The following is a 21,992-nucleotide window of genomic DNA, read 5'->3' on the forward strand; positions in this document are numbered from 1 at the left end:
TAAAGTCTCAGGAGGTTGCATTGTTCGTCAAAAACATGAAAAATAGGGAGATGCTCTCTCTCCTCATAAAGCAAGGCAAGAATAAATTACATACAATGTTACTCATTTATTTGCAGTACACCATCACAACGACCTACATGCATATTTTACATGATCCAGCAAGTGTCATGAGAATTATTTTGATGTCTGGCCATCCTACAAGCATCATATTAATGATTCCTGACTTTCGACATGGAGTTGTAGTTTCAGCTAAAATGTTTTAGCAGAAGAACGCTACAAACTGCCTTTCTCAATTGTCTCTTGTGGCTAATGCACTTCCATTCAAAGGCAGAGCACAGCGCCCTGCCTTTTCAGACTCCTTGCTGTACATATAACACCAAGTTGGATTATTGCATAGCAGAAAGAGGACGAAGCACATAAGGCACATGAAGGACTAGAACATATAGAACTCGAAGGCTTAAATTGAAGAGAGTACCTCTCAATTGACACTTAACTGATAACTGAAATTGAGATCAGTTCCCAAATATTATTTGTTTTTAAATGTGCCCATCAACACAACAAAAGCCACTCGGAATAATTTACTAACACTAATTTTCATTACTAGTCATTGCTATTTGACTATCACGAATTCATTGTCAATAGGAATGTTCCAAGTAATAAATATCAGTCCATAGTTTTATCGATTCGCCCTTGCCAGAGCTCAAAATGAGGTCATTCTTTTGAGTAAAAGGCCACATATAGCCTTCAATTTTATTCAAACTCTGGACAATAAACTGGGGAAATCACATGCAGCTGCTGTTTAAGTGAACCATGTTTCTTTTGCTGTTTACAATTGCAGACAGTGAGAGTATGTTATAGAGGGTTAATGCTTTACAAAATTATCATACAATTCTAGAATGCGATATAAGAGATTTACAGTATGATACAGAATGTACACTTACTCACAGAATAAGAAAATCCCACAATTTTTGGGATCAAAAATGTTGCAGAAACCCATCAAATCTTAGATATGACACCATTGTCTACACAAGCGACAAGAACACTCAGCCATAGGAAGTATTACCTCTTCCACATCTGTTTGTCAAGAGCATGCATGACACAGCTCACCATGCTGCATATTGTTCTCAGGGACAATCATCCAACACACAATTGTGTGTCACTAATTGTAGCAGAAAGCATTAACAGACCCAACATCTGAAGCACCAGTCTACTTCAAAAATAACACAGATTTTGGCATAACATTTCTAGCACACATCCAAGAGTTTTCCTTCTGTCAAGCTCTCATTAAGAGAAATGTCTTTACTTTATGACAAATGAATTGCCTCTATCCCATGTAAATTTTTAGTTGTGACAAATTGAAAAAAGTTCTTTGCTTTGTTTTGACAGGGAGGTTCTGGGCAGGATCAGCTGGGTCACCTCAATCAATCGCTCCAAAAAGATATAACTGATATGGAAATATACACTAAAATCCACACATGTAAGTATAGTGTCCAACAGAGTCGGTTCCATCACGTTCCAAAAGGTGTCACTACGGCATCCTCATTGACCAAGAAATGGTAGAGAAACGTTGCCTTCTTTTTCTCGAGGATTTGTATATTGGTGGCTCTTTTGTTTGCAACACTAGGATTGTCTCGTTTGTCAGTAGGTGGCGCTCGCAACATCACAGCACTGAACAGTGACGCTGAAAATACAAGAATCACATTATAAGATAATGCTTGTACACAATTTAAGATTGGTTCTAACGTCACCAATTTCATAAACAGTATCAACTTTCAAGGACTCAGGCATATGAAATTGGGTTGACATTAAGAGGACATTTGGATGTGTTTGAATTGACATCTGACTATGAATTACAAGCACCATCTGTGGTTTCATTGACCTGGCTAGCGTTTCTTCAATATACTCATGACATTTGGGAGTGAAAGTGGACTGCAGCTTACCTAAAAACTTTGGTTCCAGATTGTTGTATTGGTTGAATTCTAACAATTTCCTTAGGAATGCACAGATATAGTTGAAGGTGTTTCTATGGCATGTTGGAAGCATGGAAACAAGCTGAAACATGACAGAAGAATATGATAATAACCCTTTAAATGAGATAGATTTATTTAAAGCCAAGTATGTAATAGTTTTTGGTTGCGGGAACAAAAATTGTTACTTTGTGAAATGCTCAAAGCAGAAGAAATCACATTCAAAAGACATGTCGATAGAGTCACAAGGCATCAAATATGGGGGGTCTGGTCTGCTATCCCATGTATGGGCTTGCATCGGAGTTACACTGTACATGTTTAGTGAATGTGGCAAGAACATTTTCCCTTACCTGTTTGGATGCAATAAAGCTATGAGAGTTATCTAAACATCTCTGATACAGAGAATAGACGATAACCGGCTCGGGTAGAGCTTCGATGAAGATGAGCAGACTCTCAGATACAGAATGAATGCCACCAGCTTGGTCAATGGTCAAGGTCAACAAAGATGATGCAATAGTGTTTTTTCATGTTGGAATCACCTTACCAGGGTACTAGCAATATAATGTAACAGCATGAGTGGAAAATCTACTTGAAGGGATTTAGCTATGAGAGTTATCACCAACTTTTAACAAAGTGAAAAACAATGTGAAACTTTTAGGTATTTTACAAGGATACGGATGTCCTCAGGCACCCCAGTGTCTAAGCTGTCTCTAATCTGTTGTATCTCAGAGTGTAGGCCCGGTTGCTGGAAGAGGTCTTCCTGTGACATGCCATAGTTGTAGAGATGGTCGACAAGCCGCCAAATCTCCTTGGGAATGTCCAGGGGTTGATCGTGATCTGAACTCGCAGGTTCACTCGTGGGGGTGTAGTGAGACTGGAAAATGATAAAGTGTTATTAAGTCATTTAAGAAATTCACAACTGACTTATATGCAGTTAGGGGACTGTTAGAGGAGATTCCTTATGGCAACTTGGAGTTACCTGGCTCCAGCCCATACATAGCCTCCCTTTAAAGATGTAGAAAAGAGGTTTTACTCACAAGGTCAATGAGTTGGGCTGTAGGCACATCTCTGATCACTCCATACATGTGAACCAAGGCCTCAAGTGACGAACCAAAGCAACTTGGCAAGAAGTTACCAGAAACAGAAACCTGGTGATCGTGTCAAGGAGTAAATACTTCGCGATGTGATTGAGATAGCAGCACAGACTAGTGATACCTTAACATCAATAGGCTGTGATCAATGCAGAGCGTATTTATGCATGACGTTTTATGCTTGAAATGATTTGACTCTATCAAAGTAAGTAAAGAGAATGCTGTTTTGAACTTTATAGACTGTTCAAATTCATGAGAAATCAGTAATTCAAAGGTTTCAAGTCTGATGAAAGGATACGAAAAAGTCTTTTCCTCCATCCAAGTGGAGGACTAAAATGTCTTCGATTTTATCATCCCCGGCATTCAGCTTCGGAGCAGTGTCCTTGTTCACGTAGACTTCAAACTCTACTTCACAACTTTCGCCTGAAGCAGACAGATGATGAGAAGGTTAAAACATTTAATAGCTGCTGCAGTCCATTGGCTCGGACTCTCAGTGCACAGTCTGGAGGTCTTTGAGTTGAACCCCAGTCTGCCTTGTGGTTCTCGGCAGGTTTCTGTGTCGAACTTGGCTCCACCCAGGTGTATAAATATGCTCTGGTTAATAATTAGTATTGTCTGTTCATCAGAGGTCTTGGATGGACAGGGGGTTGAAGTGTATAGTCTACCGGAGTTGATATCAGACTCTAGGCCGAGTCAAGTAAAAGTGACTAAACTGGCCCTCAAACTTTATAAAATACTGTGCACTAACAGTCTCAAAGCGCTTTAGAAATTTATTCCCCAGTTTAAACTGGCCTTACCTGGCATGATGAACCTCTTGGGTGGTCTGATGAGAAGCCATGGTTTACAGTAAGAGTCATCATCCAGCTTGTTGATAAACTCAAACTGGACTGGCACCTGCCCTGTGTTTGCTATTGTTATATGCTGGCACTGCGGCTCGATAAACATCACATCTTTGAAGTGTAACTTGAAAGGAAGTCAACAGATTTTCGAATATTGAAGAAACAATTGACCAAGATTAAGAAAATGGTGACTATCACGTTTTGGTACATGGAAATATTATGTACCAATCATACCGTCATCCGTGTCTGTCCATAACCTGTTGGAAAAGTATGTCGGTACCACTGGTTTCACCATGTTGCTGCTGTTTATGACACTGAGGCTTTGCATACAAAATTACCGACTTCTTCTACAGCATGCAGAGAAACTACCACCAAATTCTATCAACATCAGTCTCTTACATTGCATAGCCAAGACATTCAGAAGCAGAATTATTTTGCTTACCTCTACTCGGTCCAATGAGACTTGTGGAAGGAACTCGTTTTCTAACCGATCTAGTTTCTTCATCACATCCTCGTACACTCGCTTGTACTTTGCAGTGTCAATCACCTTGGCCTACGAGTAAACATATGGAGATTTATTACAACTTGAACAGTGCTACGCACTTGTGACGTAACAATCATGTGTATAGGACCTGGAGCTCAGACAAGAGCATTGTGCAGAAGAAACATGACATCAATTTTTAGGTGGGTTACTTGTGTGCAAGAACATTTCAAGCTTAACTGGTGTTCACAATCAGTGCTAACCATGGGATATAAAACATCTGCTTAGTAGTACGATAACAACAGCCAAATCAACCATACTGCAACATACTACAGTAGAACCTCTTTATTAAGGACACCCTCGGGACTGACAAGTGCTGTCCTCAATAGAGAGGTGTCCTGATTAGAGAGATTAAATTGAATGGAAACAACCAATTTGGGACCAAATCTAGTGTCCTTAATAGAGAGGTTGTCCTTAATAGAGAGGTGTCCGCTAAGGGAGGGTCCACTGTATGTGAATTCGGAATTGTTACATGGCCGCATGGGGTGATTAACTTACATAAACATTAAATACAGCACTGACAGGCTTGTGGTCACTTATTCTAAGCACGTGATGACTTCTGTAGGCAACCTGGTCAATTCCATCTCCTTTCCATAAAACACGATCGCACCACGCTGGAGCTCGACATTTCTCACTGAAACAGAAAATAAAGTGCGATTGTAAATGTGGCATAAATTGTGACTTCAGAAATGAAAAGACTGAAAGTAATATTGACTTATAGCACAGCAGGAACTTGGACTTTGATGTTAATCATGACACGAGTTTATGCACATCAGGGTGAATTCTCTGAAGCTTCTAACAATTTTCATAAATGAATATTTCTATGAAGATTAAACTGTGTAGGAAAGTGCAAATACACATCTGTAATCAATAAATTACCTGGTGTCCCATTTATCTGTTCCAGGGTCGTATTTATAAGTAGGAATGAATTTAATGTCTCCTTCCTTGTAACCTAAAAACACTTTTTTGGCGTTTATTTGCCGGAACAGTTGATCGTATTTTAGAATTGTCTCAAAGTCCTGCGATTTACACAAATTTTTCACTGTCTCTGCGTCGAGTTCACTAAGTCTATAGTTCAGATCACCCAGCCAGAATATCATGCTGAAAAGAGCAGAAATGTTAAAAAAATCATACAGTTTCATACATTTTCCAGGATATGCAGGACTCTTTAACTTAAAGTGTGATTCATGGGTCACAGAGAGTGAGAGATAAGAGCCACTCGACCCGATGAGTGCAATATCCTCCTCTCCTCAACATCTCATACATTGACCCACATTCACACAATCATTGATGAAAGTCAATAGTATTTAGTGCACCACTGTGATTACAATGAGGCAAGCGACAGAAAGATGCCTTGGGACTAGACAGATAAAATGTTTCCCAGATGAGGAAAACAAACAAAGAGAAAGCAGAGAAGATGAACTCTGAACACTGTTGAATACAGCAATACTGAACTGGTCTAAGTCTACAAGGCCACTCCTTCCATCTATCAACCAATTACTCTACGTCAACAGGGAAGACAGCAAATATTATCGAAGGCACCAGTGATATAAATCGCCCGTTTTCAAAGCGACCAACTTTTACTTACTCATGTTCAACAATTGACAGCGGTGGATCAAACTTGGCAAAACGCAATCGACTATTGATGTCCCGGAAATCTTGATTTCTTCGTTCGTACTCTTCCACATGGGCGGCAAGATGTGAAGATATAAAACACACGGTGGAGTTGTAGATACTGAATCGTACAGCCACACCTCCTTTGTTACCCTGAAAATGATTTCAGTCAATTCAAATTATCATCAACCTACACGTATTTGCCACCGCCTGGATCCCAATCTTGGCTTTGGACAAGTTTCAGTGTAAATCATGGAGGAAGACAAGATTGGAAAGCTTCTTATTTTAGACCAACCAAGTTTAAATCCTGCCCTTCTTGCTTCCTCTCATCACGAACAGGAAAAGATTGGGTTTGTAGAAAAAAGGACTTCACAGGCATTTTTGAAAATAACAGCTGCATGACTTACCATGACTCCCATGATTCCAGTGCCGACATATGCCGCATCTATATCATTGATGTGTGCGACTAAGTCATCTTTGATGAACACGACCAACATGATACCAACCAGACGGATCAAGCGCACCTGCAATAGGGCATTCAATTGATTAACATTTTGAGGCGGATGGTTGTTTTAAGTGCAGAAAACAGTTTTGTCCGACAATGGTTTCAGTGGAAAGCTTAGATTAAAAGAAAAACAACGCAAGTCTAAAACTATACACACCTTTCTATATTTAGCCTCAGGATGCAACGCACTGCACACTTGTTTAAACCAGTCATCTTGCCGATTGGAGTCGTTGAAGATGAACGCTTCTTTGCTGAGATCTAACTCTTGGAATCCGATGGCGTATATATCTGGTGGTTCCTCATCGTATGATAACCAAGGTTTGATTGAGACGGACGCAGGCTGTCCGTTGACATTCCATGTCCCACAGAAAACCCTAGATGAGGAAATTGAAAATTTCTGTGACGTGAAGTTTTACTGAAAACAATATTTAGGAGCATGTTTGGCTACAGTAGCATCCATCTCATTTCTTATATATATAAAGAAGAGACATTTATCACAATTTGACCTCTCTCAAATACCCAAATAAGCAGAGGACAATCAAGGCATGTTACTTCATACGTACTTGAGTTGTTTTTTATGTGTGAACTCCTCGTCCCTGTTGCTCATGTGGACCTGTATATAGACATCTCTGGCAGATCCGACTGGTTTTGTTGCCACACCGAAGTGTTGCTTGCTAACTGGAAGGTCATTGAGGTCATCTAAACTTCTGTATAAACGAAGAGAAGGACTCAATGAACAATAGCACAATCAAATACTGATGTAACCTACAATATTGGAATGTTACAAGGGGAGCCATTTTTTAACAAACATACTGTAACAAAGGGAAATCAGTGATAAAAGCTAACTTACTTTGACAAAGATGACGTAATTGATGAAGTAAACGATGCAGAATCATTATCGGATATTTTCAGATCCCTTCTCCCCCCGCCGTCAGCATCATCCAGGGTGACCCCGTCCGTGAAGTTATCCTCGAATCCCAGCATCGGATTGCTGCCGTCAGCAGTGCTGTCAACTAGAATGTGTAATGGGACTTCACTAACACCAGATAAAATAACATTATTGGCTGCATTATTTTTTTGATTTGATGTAACAATGCAACACCTGGATGTTGTTATATACATGTACATATATGGCCACCTCTAACAGCATGGATGGCCTTTTATGTGTGTCATTCAAATAATATATATCATATTCATATCACAACATTACACTACATGTACCTCATGAACAGTGTGGGCCAACAAGGCAAAACACTTACATCATCAGCTTGGAACCTATACCGGTCTGACATGACCATGATTATGATTCTGCTTCAGCAAGATTTCAAGATGTTTGGCATGAATGAAATATTTCAAATACATTTTTGATGTTCAAACACTGGCCACTGAATCAAGGGTCAGAAAGGGGTTAAAAAACATTGTAAAAGTGTTTAGGAAGAAAGGGAAGCAAAAAGGTCTGTGCAGGACACATGCAGGCATCTGCATTTTCGACAAAACTCAATTGCTTATATTGGGTAACACGTCATCCTGATTGGTTAGCGCAATACTTACAGACAACTGGGCATGCATCTGCTTGGCCTGCATCTACGATGTGACCCCAAGGCCAATCTGTGGGGAGGGCAGAACAAGGAAAGGTAACATACTGTTAGTACAAGCCAGTCATTCTTAGGACAAGTTAGTACTTTCACATCTGATGTGTTCAAAGAGGTTGGATCTTTCCCAAAGATATTGAATTTACAAGGACTCGATCAAGAAAAAACTTCTCAAAAACTAATCTTATTGGTTGCATTCAGTGTGATTCACAACATGCATAGTTTTCATTGTAAATATTATGCATGCATTCACATGCAGAAAAAAGGTCAAAAATATCAATCTAGAAACACTAAAATCAGTTAGTAACATAACAAATACCATTCTGGTGATCCACAAAAACGCCATGCAATCATGCAGTGTGTCGGAAAATGCAGCAAATATCTTACGAGTCAAAAGTGCACATTGTAAGATGGAGGAGGAACATACCTGAGTTTGGGTTGAGATTTTGACTTGGTTGTTGAGGGCCTGCCTGCTTGAGAGGATCGAACATATCAAGTGTACCACTTGAGTTTCTGGGTGCAGGGCTGTACTTGTCCAGCCAAGTGAATTCTGAGGGTAGACCAAAGCCAGCTGTCTGAGCTTCGACTGAAATGGAATAAATTCATTTGTAGAACATTCAACGTATAAAAAGCTGAACAAGAGTTTCTCAAAATCTATTAAAACTCGGAAGGAAGGAATCTCTTACCATCCATTGCTCTCTTCATCTCTGTCATAAATGAATTGGACCTTGTTCCGTAGGGGACCTCAAATATCAGCTGTGCTCTCTTGCCAGTGATTTTCACAGGCACATCAGATCCTGAAAATGTAATTTATTTTGTTACTAATTAGAATATAGATCAAGACAATAATAATCATGCAGCTTCCTGTTCATGATACCATTCTATTTTAATAGCGATCTAGATTTTAAATCCAAAATTCCCAATTAGGCCAAGGCCTATACAGTAGGCCCTGAACAAGCCTATTCAACAATGTTAAATAAATACCAGTTTCGCACCTTTTTTGTAACGAATCCAGTGTGAATCGATATAAATCATGCCTTAAAAGATCTAAAGAAATCGCCTTGCAGACCCTTTGTACACGTCTCTGCACGGATTTGATTTTTGATGGATTGAAAATATTTCGAGCCAGATCACCTCCAAGTCCAAGGATGCAAGTCGAAACGAAATATAAATCGAGAAATTTACCTACAAAAACCTGACTGATCCGGTCCAACAAGTTGGTTAAAACATGGTGGATATAGATGTTAGTTTCCACGGAAGACATAATGCTAACAGTGTCTTCTCTTCTACTTTTGAAGAGAGACGAAAATGTTTTGTTGCCTCTACTCCAAGGAGACGAAATAAGGAGACGAAATAGCACAGTATTTTCTTCTCAGAAGAGATGAAATGGTACTGTATTCCTTTCTCAAGAGAGACAAAATGACACTGAGACGAAATGGTATTGTATGCTCTTCTCAAGAGAGAAGAAATGGTATTCTCTTTTCAAGAGAGACGAAAAGGTATTGCATTCTCTTCTCAAGAGACGAAAAAGTACTGTACTGAGGGATGAAATGAAATATGATTCACTTGAAGTCATTGGGTGTTTATCTATAACACCCATTTATTATCAATTACTAACTAGAACGAGATATTCAAGTGATGAGCTCATGAATCCTAGAACATGTAGAAACAGCTGGACTTCCTATTCGCCAGCAGATGTTAATTGACAAATGTCTGGTATGATAAATGCATAGGTTTATTTATTATTGCCGGTAACCAGAACATAGCATTGTTACGATTAGGTCAAACTGTTTTAGGGAAGTTTGGTCGGACAGTTTCATAAAAGGTGTTGTCGCCCATATGGGTACAGCAGCAGCTCGAAATGGGAATGAGTAAGAACTATTCACAAAGAGGCTGTGAATGCTGGAAGCAAAGTTTTTGCAATTGCTTCCATAACTAGATCATGCATTTTTAATCTTCATTTTCTCAGGAAGGTTTTAAATGTAACCCATGAATGCGCTTGAATACTGAACGATCCAACAGTACAAACTTAACTTGTGTCCTGAAGCAAACACATTCCAACAGGAAAGAGTTAACACTGGGATGGAACTCATCATACCAATACAATACATGTAAAAAATACTGGCATCCTGAATAGAGGTGTAACCCTAGAGGTCAGCTTATAGAGGTTCTACACAGACCTTACATGAATCATTGTTGCCAATGTGTTCATTGTCCACATCTCTTTACCATCTGACAATGATAGATGAATATAAAATGACGACAGACTGTCTGAGTGATAACAATGGACTGCTCATGAACGCTAGAATATAAGATATCGGACCTCCAGCAGATACAGTAAAATCTATTGCATTACTTAGGCCTAGCCCCTTTTTGTTCAGTTTACCATGTTTAAAGTACCAATATGTCATCAACAAAGGTTTCAGTTTTCAGGTCCTTTGAAAATCACGATCCCAACCCAACCCAAGTGATCTGATCGAATCAGTCTGCGTAGTTCGTTTTCAATGAAATACTGGTTACTCACCAATTGTCCTTGGTGCCGAGGTATCTGCATATAAAAGAAGATAGGGATATCAAATAGTGCACTGTTTACATATGGTGTTCAATCAAAGCCACAAGTCGATGTTTACATGACCACTGTCGGCAATAAATAACACAGCCAAGGATGACTGCCACTAAATTAGACAACAGACAACCTTGGAGCTTTTTCACTGCAAATCAGGAAATTCAGTTTCTGCAATTACAATATTTCTGATAGCAGAGAACTTATTACCTCGACTATATAGTCAGGTATAATAGTGAAAGTAGGATTCTACTATCAATCGACCAAGCTGAGAAATAGACTTACCAACGGCACACTTGAATTCCAAGTTGATTGGCAAGGCCTGCTCAATGCTGAGATCAGTGGGGCTAACACACGGGGAGCGGGTCGTCTTGAACACCAGTAGACTAGAATGGAAAGAAGAATATACAAATCAAGTAGGGTGGTGAAATATTGATGATTCACTTCAAAATAGGTTCCTCTTTTCCCCTTTTTCCTGACATCAAGCTCTTACATTCCTAAGGTCAGAGGAATTGAAAGCAACTAAATGTTCTTGGTTCTTCATATCTGGATAATTCCCCCCCCCCACTCTTGGTTCACTTTTTTTTTACTGAATTCATCAACAGCTGATTCCAATAAGACGTCAGTCAGAACAATAAGTCCCATACAGCTGACACAATGTCTGACAAAAGAAATGAATCCAATGATGATTTTCGAATAATCTCAATATCATTAAACATTGCATTAGATGCATGTAAATATGTCCATCGCTTCAAGTACAAAATGTTTAGCAGACTTCTCTGTAAGATATGAGCATGTATTCTAAAACCTCAGATCAGGGTTCTATACTCCAAAACATGTTGGCCAAATTTAGGATACAATTTCAAGTTATATTATATCATGAAAATGTTTTTTTACATGTATACATGCAGTTCGAGCGGTTTTCATTACATTCAATGTATTGATTGCCCCATACTTGTCCGAACATTTGATAATATCTAGAACGTCACATGAGATGCAAATCAATGATGTCAATAACAGGCTTTGGATTACTGACAGAACTGAGCATATGACAACCGGCTAGATTGCGACAATCTCATGCGACTCCAGTTGCACTCTAAAGATCACATTTTAAAAGTTATCACATTTACCATTATTTTAGTAATACTAACAAATTTCTCAATATTGATTCATTCTAGAATTGCATTAAAAACGTCCAGAACATCTGCCTGTGGGCAAACATTTTTGTACTTTTTTAACATTGTTCACTTTGGCATACTTGAAGTATATAGCCTACTGCATGTTGTACCACATGTACTAACACAAGTCTAAAAGGATTTGCGTGGCATCCTGAATACCATAAATTTTATGCTAGGCCTACTACTAGTATGGTAGGTACATGGTATAATGGAACAAGACCAGATACAACACATCTTCTTCCTTGTATAGTAGTATATCTATGGGGTATAATACGTCTGGTTGGTCTTTCTTCTATTAGTAGGCCTACAACATGATGGAATGGGTAGGCTCATGGCCCAGGCCTTTGTAGTACACGTAGACCAACTTCAGACAACAAAAAAACGAATCGGACTTAACTTGACAAAAAAACTTGTACTGAACTTGACAAAAACAAATAAACGAGAAGGAAAGAAAGATAGACACTTTACCTTAGTCTCCTGTCAAAAGCACAATTAATCAAAAAAGCGATCAATAGAATTGAAAATAACCGACTCACTTGAATCAAAAGGAAAGTAAAAAGCCTACAAATACCATGTCTGTACAAATACCATGTCTGCTTTTAGAAATATCAGTAGTCATCACAAGCTTGCTAAACCACTGCTACAAGAAAATACTGTCAGCCTGTTGTCCATGGACAACCATGACACAAATGTCTCCCTTATTCACTATCATTTTCAAAAAGTAACACTAAATCAGTACTCCAGTCAGTCAAAAACTTTGGATCGGCTTACTGGGACACAGTCCTCTGTCTCTGCAGGTAAACAAACTAAGGTTCTGGCCAGTATTGACATCTCCAGAATCAATAACAGTAACACACGATGTCAATCATGTCAATAAGTATCTTTATATTGATCTACAGATGGTTTTATAATGTGAATGACAGTGGATGCCTTCTGGTTTGAACAAACATCAGATGCATGAAGACATCATTCAATGTCCTTCTTAACAAATCTACAGTGGCCATGGATGATAGCAGTGTATTTGACCTACGAGGTGTTGCTTGTGTATGCAATAAAGGTTATTTGACTTTTTTTCATCCAAGACTCAATGGTACAATTCATCAAGTTTAGCATACCAGATAATCCAATATAAAATGGCCTTACACCATGTCATGTAAAGCGCTACAAATTAAAAGCCTTGAAAGTATTTCTTACCCATATTCTCCCTCTTTGCCAACAAGAGCCAATACACGGCTTGTCTTCACCCATCCTTCGACAAGGCCAGCCTCAATCGACTGGAGTAAAGGTCAAGGAAACTAGAAGGATATCGACTATATGAGGTACCGAGTAAATCACAACAAAACAATTTGAGGAGAATACAGAATATGATAGGACAGGAACAAGCAATGAACTTTATAATCATAATAAGAACTTATCTGGAGACAAGATGCTGTACTCTAACAAACTGAGATTGCCATCCACATTATCTGATCATCATTCATAGGCCTACTTGATTATATTTCCCAATTTTATCAAGGCACAACAAACAAGTGAAACATTGCTGCATAGTAATTTTTCAACTGGTGTTCTGTATGTTCTGCCACAACAATGATTAAGGTTTCATTGTCAGCTTAGCGTTATATAATTAATCAGGTATCAAAAAGGATACAGCCACGCATTTTTCCTTGTCCTTTAGCTTCTTCTGAATCACTGGTGTAATATCCATCTTGAATACCTGAGAGTGAAAGAATGAAATCAAAACGATAAGAAACATGCCATTTCCATCCCAGTTCACACAACGCACTGCACACCTTGCACAAGGGCAAATGTGTAAGGGTATGGCCACCACGGCAAAATGGGTCGCATGTCTCACAGAAGATGAGCCTAAAATGACACCAGGACAAAATAGAAGAAATTGATACACTCAGACTTCACAACAGGCAGGCAATAGTGAAATGAACAACCAGTCCGTCTCAACCTGTCAAGCTCGAAGCGACATGCGACTCATTTTGCTGTGGTGGGTCACATATGATCATATGTATTGTATCTGTAGGCAGCCCTGCACTAGCTACACTACAGTACTGAGGGAGTCGGCCTAGCTCCTCTGTGAATATCATGATGACATCTGACAGGTCAGCTTAGGGTATCACATAGTACTGCTAATGCTTTTCCTAGCTGTTTCGATTTGGACTACTACATGTAGATGTATCTATGTATGTATTGCATTGTAGGCTAACAGTAACACTACATGTAATGTATGTAGGCCTGGCTAATGTATGCGCGTGTATATAGAGATGTTTTAAGCATTTCTGGGAGAAAAACAGGCGTCAAAAAGTGCAAAAATCATCTTTAATGGATGAATAACGATTAAAAGGAGCATGGACACGTATTCTGGAGAAAGAAAAGACATAACTCGACCTTTGAACACCAATTTTTGTGAGTTTTAGAGGAAAATAAGTTCCGCGAAATAAATATCGGCCATTTTGGAAGTGACCAGAGCTGGGCAATCCAGCCGTCGATAGTACATGTACGCGATTTGTTAAATCCTGGATGTACACTTCGAGGGATGTCGGAGATCTACTGGAAATAACAGATGACGTCATCATTAGTTCATAACGTGGGAAATACGAATTATAGCCTCGATCCTTCGCCCCCCAAAATTCTGTCCTAACTCAAGGCAAATCAGGTCTCTTGTCTTCCTGGATAAGATAATACTGGTATTCCACTTGCGGACAACATCAGCTTTATAATCTTACCTCGATGTTGATGGTAGGACTAGCCTGTAGTGAGTGTGTAGGGGTTAGAAGTACACATGTATCCTCCTATGACGTAAACAGTGGTTTTAAATATACTCCGCCTCTCGATATATACATGTACTTCTATGTGTCAAATTGATCGACTAATGTATTGTTTAGTACTTAGTACACTCTCTCCGAAGACAGTCACAACCCTACACGTTGTATATTGTAACTACTATTCAGACCTGGGATATTGTGACAGCTACTGCCATCAGATTGGTTGTGACATGGTCTCTACAGGGAGACATACAGCATATGCTGTCACAACCAGATCTGATAGACTGGAGATGCTGGCACAACCAGACCTGATGATACAGCATATGCTGTCACAACCAGACCTGATGAGATTGCCGATACTGTCACAGCGAGACCTGGCCAGATATAAAATGCTGTTACACCCAGAGCCAAGGGTAGCACGAGCAGATCCACACCTGATAATCCATCTCAAAGCGGACCAATGAGAGCGAGCTCCCATAGCCTTAAGGTGGCGTTTTGTATGTTCGTAGGGCTTGAGAAACCTCCCTAATGGCGACATTTACGCCCAATATGGCGATTATGTGTCTCCCTATATTCAAATTGAAAATTGAACTCGATTATGAAGATTTTTAATTGTGTAAATATATAAATACATGTACATAAGTTTCAACATATACTCCAATACTCCTTATTCGCATTAGAAAACGCATTATAAAAAGCGTTACGAGTTTTGCCATAACAACCATATTCATATTTCCCCATCACCAAATCCACGCTAAATCAAAGTGAATCAAAACTAATAATCTGTTGTGTGTTGGCGCCCACCTCCGAAGTGGTATGTTGTCTCGCACCCTTTAGGAAGAGCTGCGAACGATGAACTTCATGAGCGTAAATGTGTGTCATCGACGTGTTCTTTGATTCCCCCTGCATCGTACAAACGGCAATTGGCGAGTATGATGCTTAAATGAATTCGCTCAAGGCCAGTCAGACAAGGATCTCCGATCGGCGTGTTGTCGCCTTAACGAGCTAGCTATCTTTGGGATCCTTGCTCGACTGCTGATGTCCGTATTCCTTAAGGCACCATTCCTGCTTACATGGTAATGTTAACTGGCACTTTGCCTGGGATCAAGCAGCTATACGAGTTTCTATTCTCGTTCTGTTTATCGAGGAAGTCCTCGAGGTCTAACATACGGCGCTGGAAGTTTTCGATCGCGTCCTTGTTGCTTTTTCCAGTGAAGAATGGGTTCTCATAATCCTTCATTCTGGGCTGCAAATGAGAGAAGCATTACCGTATATTGTACACATAACACTTGTGGGCCAGGGATCTAAGCCATCTAAGGAACCTATGGAGAAGTAACTGCTGTGGTTGGGGTTAATGTTTCATGCCACCGTGTTCATGCAAGACCCAATACTGAGAACGCCAATTGTGTAGCCAATGTCAGGCCTTATTGTGTAAGAAATCATCTATTCCGTTTTTAGCTTTCAGGAACCTGGAATAGCAACCAATTAGTGTTACTTGCCTGTTTGATGTTCTTCTGCGTGTGGGACAACACATATGACACCCTATCAACTGCCACACTGTTTTTCGGAAGAGCCTTGATGATAGTCTCCATCGTCACTCTCCCCTTGGCGATGGGTGGATGAACCATCATCGCGGAAGGACTGTTCGGAATGAACACGTCAAATTCGGCTCTCGGGTAGTTCAAGGCAGCATAGCCAAAAGAACAGTTGTAGATGACCATTGTTGCAAACTGTGCAAGTTGTCCAAATACGTTGAACGTGGCAGGGACCCCATGCCCTTCACCCCTGTTCCACACTGGCAGCCCATTCACATGCAAGTCTTTCACCATGTTCTGGAGCTCTACGTCAGCTCGGACTGCTCCGTCCGTCGCATAGAACCGCCCCAAGAACGAGGTTACCCATTTGTGGATGAGCCCGAAGGTCGCCAATGAGTCATGACGCCAGTGGTAGTTCGGGAATTTCTCCAACATCTTTCTTTCCCTGAGGTCGAAACCTGGAACCAGGCTCCACATATTGAAGGTCTTGAAGCACTTCTTCATGTACGCTGCGGCACCTGCTGATCCAAGAGACATCGTACGATCTGCCAAACCGTCTTCACCAAACAGGTTGTCACGTTCAGTAACGCTGATCGAGACGGCATCTTTCAGACTTGGCTTGAGTAATTTGTACAGCGGGTGAAGGGCGTACAAGTTGCGTTCCACGGCAACAGCGATTGCCTCTAGCGTAAAGACCGTCTTGGTGAGCATGGTGTAGATCTGCTGGTGCTGTGTTGCAGCATTCTTCACCCACATCTTCGCGAATAGCCAGTCCTCTGTGCTGTCCTGTGGTGTGAATATCGGTATGCTGTCGCATTTTTCTTGGCTGAGTTTGATTGCGATGGGCACTAAGTCATCTTCTTCATTAAGATAGAGGAGTGCCATGGGCGAGGCCAGGTAGCGCTTGGTACCTTTCTTGCAGTATCGAGGAATGCCAGTGAAGTTAGGGTAGTTCACAAGGTATAGGTTTCCTCTCTGGAAAGAATGATAATGCCATAGATAATCAAAATGTGTAGAATAACAGCTAATTGGCAAACCTAGGTAAAAGGCGAAAACATAAAGACACAGACAAAACTCCTGTCTACGTGGTGTTCGAAATAAATTCTTAGTATTTAAGGGGAATATCAATTCGACGATTTAGATTCAGAGAGATGCCTAATGCTCAATTCGTACCAGTATTTCTTCCTCTATGGACAATCCCCTTAGAAGTGACTTGGCCACCAACTCATCAGTGACAGGGAAGTTGTCCGGGAGACATTCGGTGATCCTCTCAATGATCGTTGGGTCAGCTCCCACCAAGAGCTGGCGACCAAAGTCTGCATCCATGAAAAATTTATCAAACTGGTTCTTGTATGCATCAGCCATCGCAGGGTTGCAATCCTGGGCAAAGGTCAGATAGTCCCCCAGGGACTCGAAGCTTCGGAAGCGACTGAAAGGTTTACTGGCCAGCAGCTTGGCAGTGCGTGAGCTCAGCCCTTCAAGGAGTGTCGCTTCATCCTGCTTCAATATCTCTGGCACGTCAGAAGGCCCTTTGCAGACTACTCCTCCGTGGACCATTGAATGCAATAGCCAACCCATATCCTCGCGCCGTTCACTTATTTCGTATTTGCGTAGCTGGCTAAGGAATGGGGTCTGCTTGGCTTGGCTGATTGCAACTGAAAGTAAAATGGAGAGGTGAGGTCAGCGAAAACGATGATACTGGAGGAATCCGTACCTCGTGAGACTACTCTGAAATTCACTATGGAGTCTTTCACTCAACCCCCACCGCTTGATTTTTTAACCGATATTTGAGGAAAGTTTCCGAACTTCACTTACCTGAGCAATCAGGAATAATAGCCTCCTCAGTGATCCAGTTGAAGTACGGGAAATACGACGAAGACTGCTGAGCAGTGTTGAGCACCTGAACAAAGTCCAACTTCATGTTGGCCAGCGATGCCGTGACATTGTACCACTTCCTTTTTAGGTTGATTTGGATTGCCAGTGGAGCTCCGACGTTCTCTGCTGAAAAGTGGTAGGTGTCGAGAGTCCCTCTCTCAAACTCGTTGGTGAAGGTTCGTCCGAGTTTCTTCGGCGTCGTTTTGCCAGATTGCCCTGAATTGAAACACATATACTTAAGACATAACTATAGTACTGAATTCGCTTGTGCTCGGTCATTCTACATCCCGGGCCTGTGGTCTCTTAAACACTTTTAAAAAGTTGAAAAAGGCCTTTCGATAATTAAATGTGACATCTGACAGGACCGTTTACCTAAGAGAACGGATGTGGACTTTAAAATGGCGCACTTGGCAACGTCTACAGAAAGTTGTGCTTTTTAAGCAGACCTCGCTTACCGTAGAGAGTGATGAAAACATCGGCATCGCTTCCAGCACCGTCAACATCGGCCATCTTGACCACAATCACATAAACAACAGGTTCGTCAGCCTTTGGTGGATGTTTAGCATTGTATTTATTAGAAGCTTCGCAGAATTGGCTCAGAGCAGATGGATAGGACTTGAAGTCAACAATGGAAATCGGGCTAGGAAGCCAAACACTCTCCGGCAGGTTTTTGACGTCGTAGTCTACCTGGGATGCGGCCAGGTGAGTGAGGGGTGTAGTGATGACTACATATCCGATGTTCAGCCAGGGAAGGTCCCATTCGATCGCAGTGTTGTAGAGATCCTCCATTTCTGTGTCTAGGGAAGTACTGACTTGGACCTGGAGGTTGTACCTTACTTCATCCCTCATGACGTCATACTTGAATTTTTTCCGGAGATAGTTAACATTCTTGACGTTTCCTGGTGCTCGCCAGGTTTTCCTGTAAGGTGGAAATGAAAAGGATGTACAGTCAGAAACATAACTTAGGTGAAGGATCTACACATGTATTTCAGTATTATGATAATGAAATAGATCAGACGTACCACAACTGAAGAAAACGCTAGTGTGTCATGAGGACATGTTAATTTACCTCTTGGTGTCGCACATGAAAAATGGCTATCGATATAGTCTGAAACCACCAAGTACATTTCACCAGGTTGCATTTCATCACAAAGCAGATTGCAGTAATTGAGACATCGATATAACATGATACTTAGTTTTATTTTTTGCGTTTATCATTCGGTTCAGTCTGCCAAATTTCATGAACATACCATGGTTCACTTTGGTCCTTTTTCGTCAGCCTTGATGTTTCTCCATCCTCTTTCTCTGGAACGTATCTAAATCTGATCAAGCTGACCTCATTTTCCTCTGACATCATCTTATACGTAGCGTGACAGTAGTAGGTCAACTTGCCGTAACTTTCTGGGCAGCGCCTCAAAGCCGAAACCAAACTGGAGAAACTGTTACAAGAAAGGAAATTTGAGAAGTTGTAATATCCACGAAACAGTCAAGTCCAGATGCTTTCTTTGGACTTCTTGCTCGTTCTCGTTCCCGGCCGTCAGTTATAGCCATACAATACAGGGTCACTATAGGGATACCCTAAATTACCATCAGTGCCTACATGTAACTAGAACCCCGGATAGACCCTGGCCATTCTAAGATTGATTTAACTACTCGCCCCGTCTGCAGAATATCAGTAATTAAAGTTACTCACTTGGCTGGTGAACTCATGGCCCATGCTTTCAGTCGACCTTCACCAACGGCCTCAACAAACTGTCCATACGTCTCCAAGTTGTAAAACATGTTCTGATTTCCCGTCTGCATCACCAAATCAAGCGTTTCATTATCATCGGGGTCTTGAAGTTTAAGAAAAGCCATCCTGATGTCAGCGGAAGCATCATCAGTCTCCAGAAGATTCCCGTGGCAAACGTTGACCCTGAACATCCGACCTTTGCGGAAGAAGTTGTTTTTGGGAAGGTCAGGGCAGTCAAGGATCTCAGCGAAACCAAAACCTCCAGTGCGGTGCATGTCACCATCTTCTGGCGCCTTTGCAGCTGCTTGGGCCCGCAGCACAAAGAGGGATTCGGTCTTGTTCAGGGCTTGGTTCAGTCTGTTGAAGAAGCCAGCTGCCACCGATGGTGCTGATGTATCTGGTTGCTAAAAATGAAAGGAATATGCCAGATAAGACAAGGCCGAAAAAGATTACGCACGGCCCTACCGGTATTACCTATGCATCCTGACCGAACCTCGTTGCGTTGACATGTTTGGACAATTGGGAAGCGCCACGCCCTTAATTTTTTCGGGTTTGGCAGTTCGTGTACATGCTACTGCCGATCCTCCCCCCAAAAATTTGGCCTTACGAAGAGCTAGCAACGACAAAGTAAGAAGTATGTACATGTAAATTGATTTCATTGAAGATAATTACAAAGTAATGCATGTAGTTGATTTTGGGACAGTTACGATTATGACACGCCTACCTCAAATTGAGTCTCCTTTTTCTCCTCCAATTCGTCACTGCCAAAGAGGTCAGCGAAGAATTCTTCAGCATGATTCTTCCAGTCCGACAACGTCCCAGTAACATTGTCACCGCCTTCAGACGCGGTTTCATCCGCGTCTCCTGCTGCTTTCTTGTCATCGTCATCATCTTTCTCAACAGATTCGGAAAACTTTTCTTTGACATTGTCAAAACCCTCCTTCAAATTATCAGCAGCGTCCGATAATGCTTCCTTGGCGTCATCAACTTTGTCAGATATTGCCTCCTTGGCATCACCAGCGGCATCCGACACCTTTTCTTTGACATCATCAAATCCGTCCCTAACACTTTCTGCTGCGTCTGATAATGCTTCCTTTGCGTCATCAACTTTGTCAGATATTGCCTCCTTGGCATCACCAGCGGCATCTGAAACATTCTCTTTGGCGCTTTCATAGCTCTCCTTGATATTCTCGGCAGCGTCTGATACGGCTTCTTTCATGTCATCGACGCGGTCACCAATCCAATCAGTGAAGTTATCGAAGGTGGATTCTGCTTCGGCCTCTTTTGGGGTTTCCTGTACAGTTGAGGCCATCTCTTCAATAGGTTTTTCAGGGCTTTCAGTCCTCAAACTTAAACATAAGATGAAAAAATTTTTTAATTTCCGTCCATACAAAGAGACATGCGAGCGCTAATGTTGCAAATGGACCTTCATAGTTGGGGATACAGCATTTCTGGAGATACATGTCAGCAATAGGTTTGAGGTTCATCTCGAAAATAAACTGAGGTGTCATAGCTAGATCTACCAGAGGCCTTCTAAGGGTTAATACCATGCCTTGATAGGATATTAAATAGAAAATGTTGTTGTTCTTACTCAATGATGGGGTCAGTACCCAGTCCTAAGTAGTCAATGTTATCATCACTTTGCAAAACTGTTTGGTCATTCTCAGTGGCCATCTTATCCTGAATTGTGAATCTCCCAAACTCAGGGTTCACTTCAAAATGACCAGGTTTACTCCCATGGGGTTGCAGATCAGCAACTGGGCTGGGTTTGTTATCAGACATAAGATCAAAGTAACAAGCCTCTGGTTGATGGAGACTCAAAGTCAAGCTGAACACTAATAGTGTCCGAGAAAACTTTGGGCCAAGAGAAACAAGGACAAAGATGATGGGAAATCACTTACATTTAGCCCCAGCTGCAGAAGGACGCTCTTCCTCTGTTCTTGGTTAGACTACTAGCTTCAACTAGGTGAAGCTCTGTGGTCAAGTAGATGCAGATTGCATAACATACAATGCCAACCGAACACATCTCCATAATGCTGGTCAGCCAGCCTAGGGGCCTGTAGGCTTGCACAAACTGGACAGAGAATATTCCATATGATAATGATTGAATTATGCACCAGGTGATTTGACAGAATCAGTCATTTTTTATCCACTGGTCTGGTATATACAAGATAATTAAACAATCA

The 21,992-nt window shown here is 41.1% G+C and overlaps 3 protein-coding genes across 4 annotated transcripts; all 3 read right to left on the reverse strand.

The window, feature by feature from the left end:
- Positions 1 to 86: 86 nt before the first annotated feature.
- Positions 87 to 14,369, reverse strand: LOC135487757 (type II inositol 1,4,5-trisphosphate 5-phosphatase-like). 2 transcript variants are annotated; one of them, XM_064771826.1, is made up of 23 exons: positions 14,288 to 14,369; positions 13,539 to 13,604; positions 13,085 to 13,164; positions 10,998 to 11,098; positions 10,674 to 10,697; positions 8,836 to 8,946; positions 8,577 to 8,735; positions 8,109 to 8,165; positions 7,408 to 7,570; positions 7,121 to 7,264; positions 6,715 to 6,931; positions 6,460 to 6,576; positions 6,027 to 6,205; positions 5,318 to 5,539; positions 4,937 to 5,072; positions 4,340 to 4,450; positions 3,856 to 4,021; positions 3,357 to 3,481; positions 3,005 to 3,115; positions 2,643 to 2,841; positions 2,318 to 2,445; positions 1,941 to 2,052; positions 87 to 1,681 (listed from the first exon to the last, which is right to left on the reverse strand). In XM_064771826.1, exons 2-23 carry the CDS (start codon positions 13,593 to 13,595, stop codon positions 1,509 to 1,511), a joined length of 2,892 nt encoding a protein of 963 aa, XP_064627896.1. In that variant the 5' UTR covers positions 13,596 to 13,604; positions 14,288 to 14,369; the 3' UTR covers positions 87 to 1,508. The 2 variants fall into 2 exon arrangements, with proteins under 2 accessions (XP_064627896.1, XP_064627898.1); XM_064771828.1 differs by lacking the exon at positions 8,109 to 8,165.
- A 934-nt stretch (positions 14,370 to 15,303) lies between these two features.
- LOC135488426 (allene oxide synthase-lipoxygenase protein-like) lies at positions 15,304 to 17,767 on the reverse strand. Its single transcript, XM_064773033.1, has 3 exons — positions 17,373 to 17,767; positions 16,164 to 17,174; positions 15,304 to 15,910 (listed from the first exon to the last, which is right to left on the reverse strand). Exons 1-3 carry the CDS (start codon positions 17,754 to 17,756, stop codon positions 15,734 to 15,736), a joined length of 1,572 nt encoding a protein of 523 aa, XP_064629103.1. The 5' UTR covers positions 17,757 to 17,767; the 3' UTR covers positions 15,304 to 15,733.
- A 239-nt stretch (positions 17,768 to 18,006) lies between these two features.
- On the reverse strand, positions 18,007 to 21,749 carry LOC135487732 (allene oxide synthase-lipoxygenase protein-like). Its single transcript, XM_064771800.1, has 6 exons — positions 21,708 to 21,749; positions 20,531 to 21,155; positions 19,768 to 20,210; positions 19,325 to 19,513; positions 18,530 to 18,993; positions 18,007 to 18,290 (listed from the first exon to the last, which is right to left on the reverse strand). The coding sequence occupies exons 2-6, from the start codon at positions 21,116 to 21,118 to the stop codon at positions 18,007 to 18,009; spliced, it is 1,968 nt and encodes a 655-aa protein (XP_064627870.1). The 5' UTR covers positions 21,119 to 21,155; positions 21,708 to 21,749.
- Positions 21,750 to 21,992: the final 243 nt, after the last annotated feature.

Source organism: Lineus longissimus, chromosome 5, assembly GCF_910592395.1.
Source record: "Lineus longissimus chromosome 5, tnLinLong1.2, whole genome shotgun sequence".
Taxonomy (NCBI): Eukaryota; Metazoa; Nemertea; class Pilidiophora; order Heteronemertea; family Lineidae; genus Lineus; species Lineus longissimus.

Bases quoted from the DNA above. Each gene is read 5' to 3' on its own strand.
- LOC135488426 (XM_064773033.1), bottom strand. From the start codon at position 17,756: ATGGTCCACGGAGGAGTAGTCTGCAAAGGGCCTTCTGACGTGCCAGAG. The intron at 17,175-17,372 runs GTACGAATTGAG...CATTCTTTCCAG, and splicing joins CCATAGAGGAAGAAATACTG to AGAGGAAACCTATACCTTGT. The intron at 15,911-16,163 runs GCAAGTAACACT...TCTCATTTGCAG, and splicing joins CGCAGAAGAACATCAAACAG to CCCAGAATGAAGGATTATGA.
- LOC135487732 (XM_064771800.1), bottom strand. From the start codon at position 21,118: ATGGCCTCAACTGTACAGGAAACCCCAAAAGAGGCCGAAGCAGAATCC. The intron at 20,211-20,530 runs GTAGGCGTGTCA...TTTCATTTTTAG, and splicing joins AAAAGGAGACTCAATTTGAG to CAACCAGATACATCAGCACC. The intron at 19,514-19,767 runs GTGAGTAACTTT...TTCTTGTAACAG, and splicing joins GCCATGAGTTCACCAGCCAA to TTTCTCCAGTTTGGTTTCGG.
- LOC135487757 (XM_064771826.1), bottom strand. From the start codon at position 13,595: ATGGATATTACACCAGTGATTCAGAAGAAGCTAAAGGACAAGGAAAAA. The intron at 11,099-13,084 runs GTAAGAAATACT...TTTCCATTCTAG, and splicing joins GGCAAAGAGGGAGAATATGG to TCTACTGGTGTTCAAGACGA. The intron at 2,446-2,642 runs GTATCCTTGTAA...CCATTGACCAAG, and splicing joins TGGGGTGCCTGAGGACATCC to CTGGTGGCATTCATTCTGTA.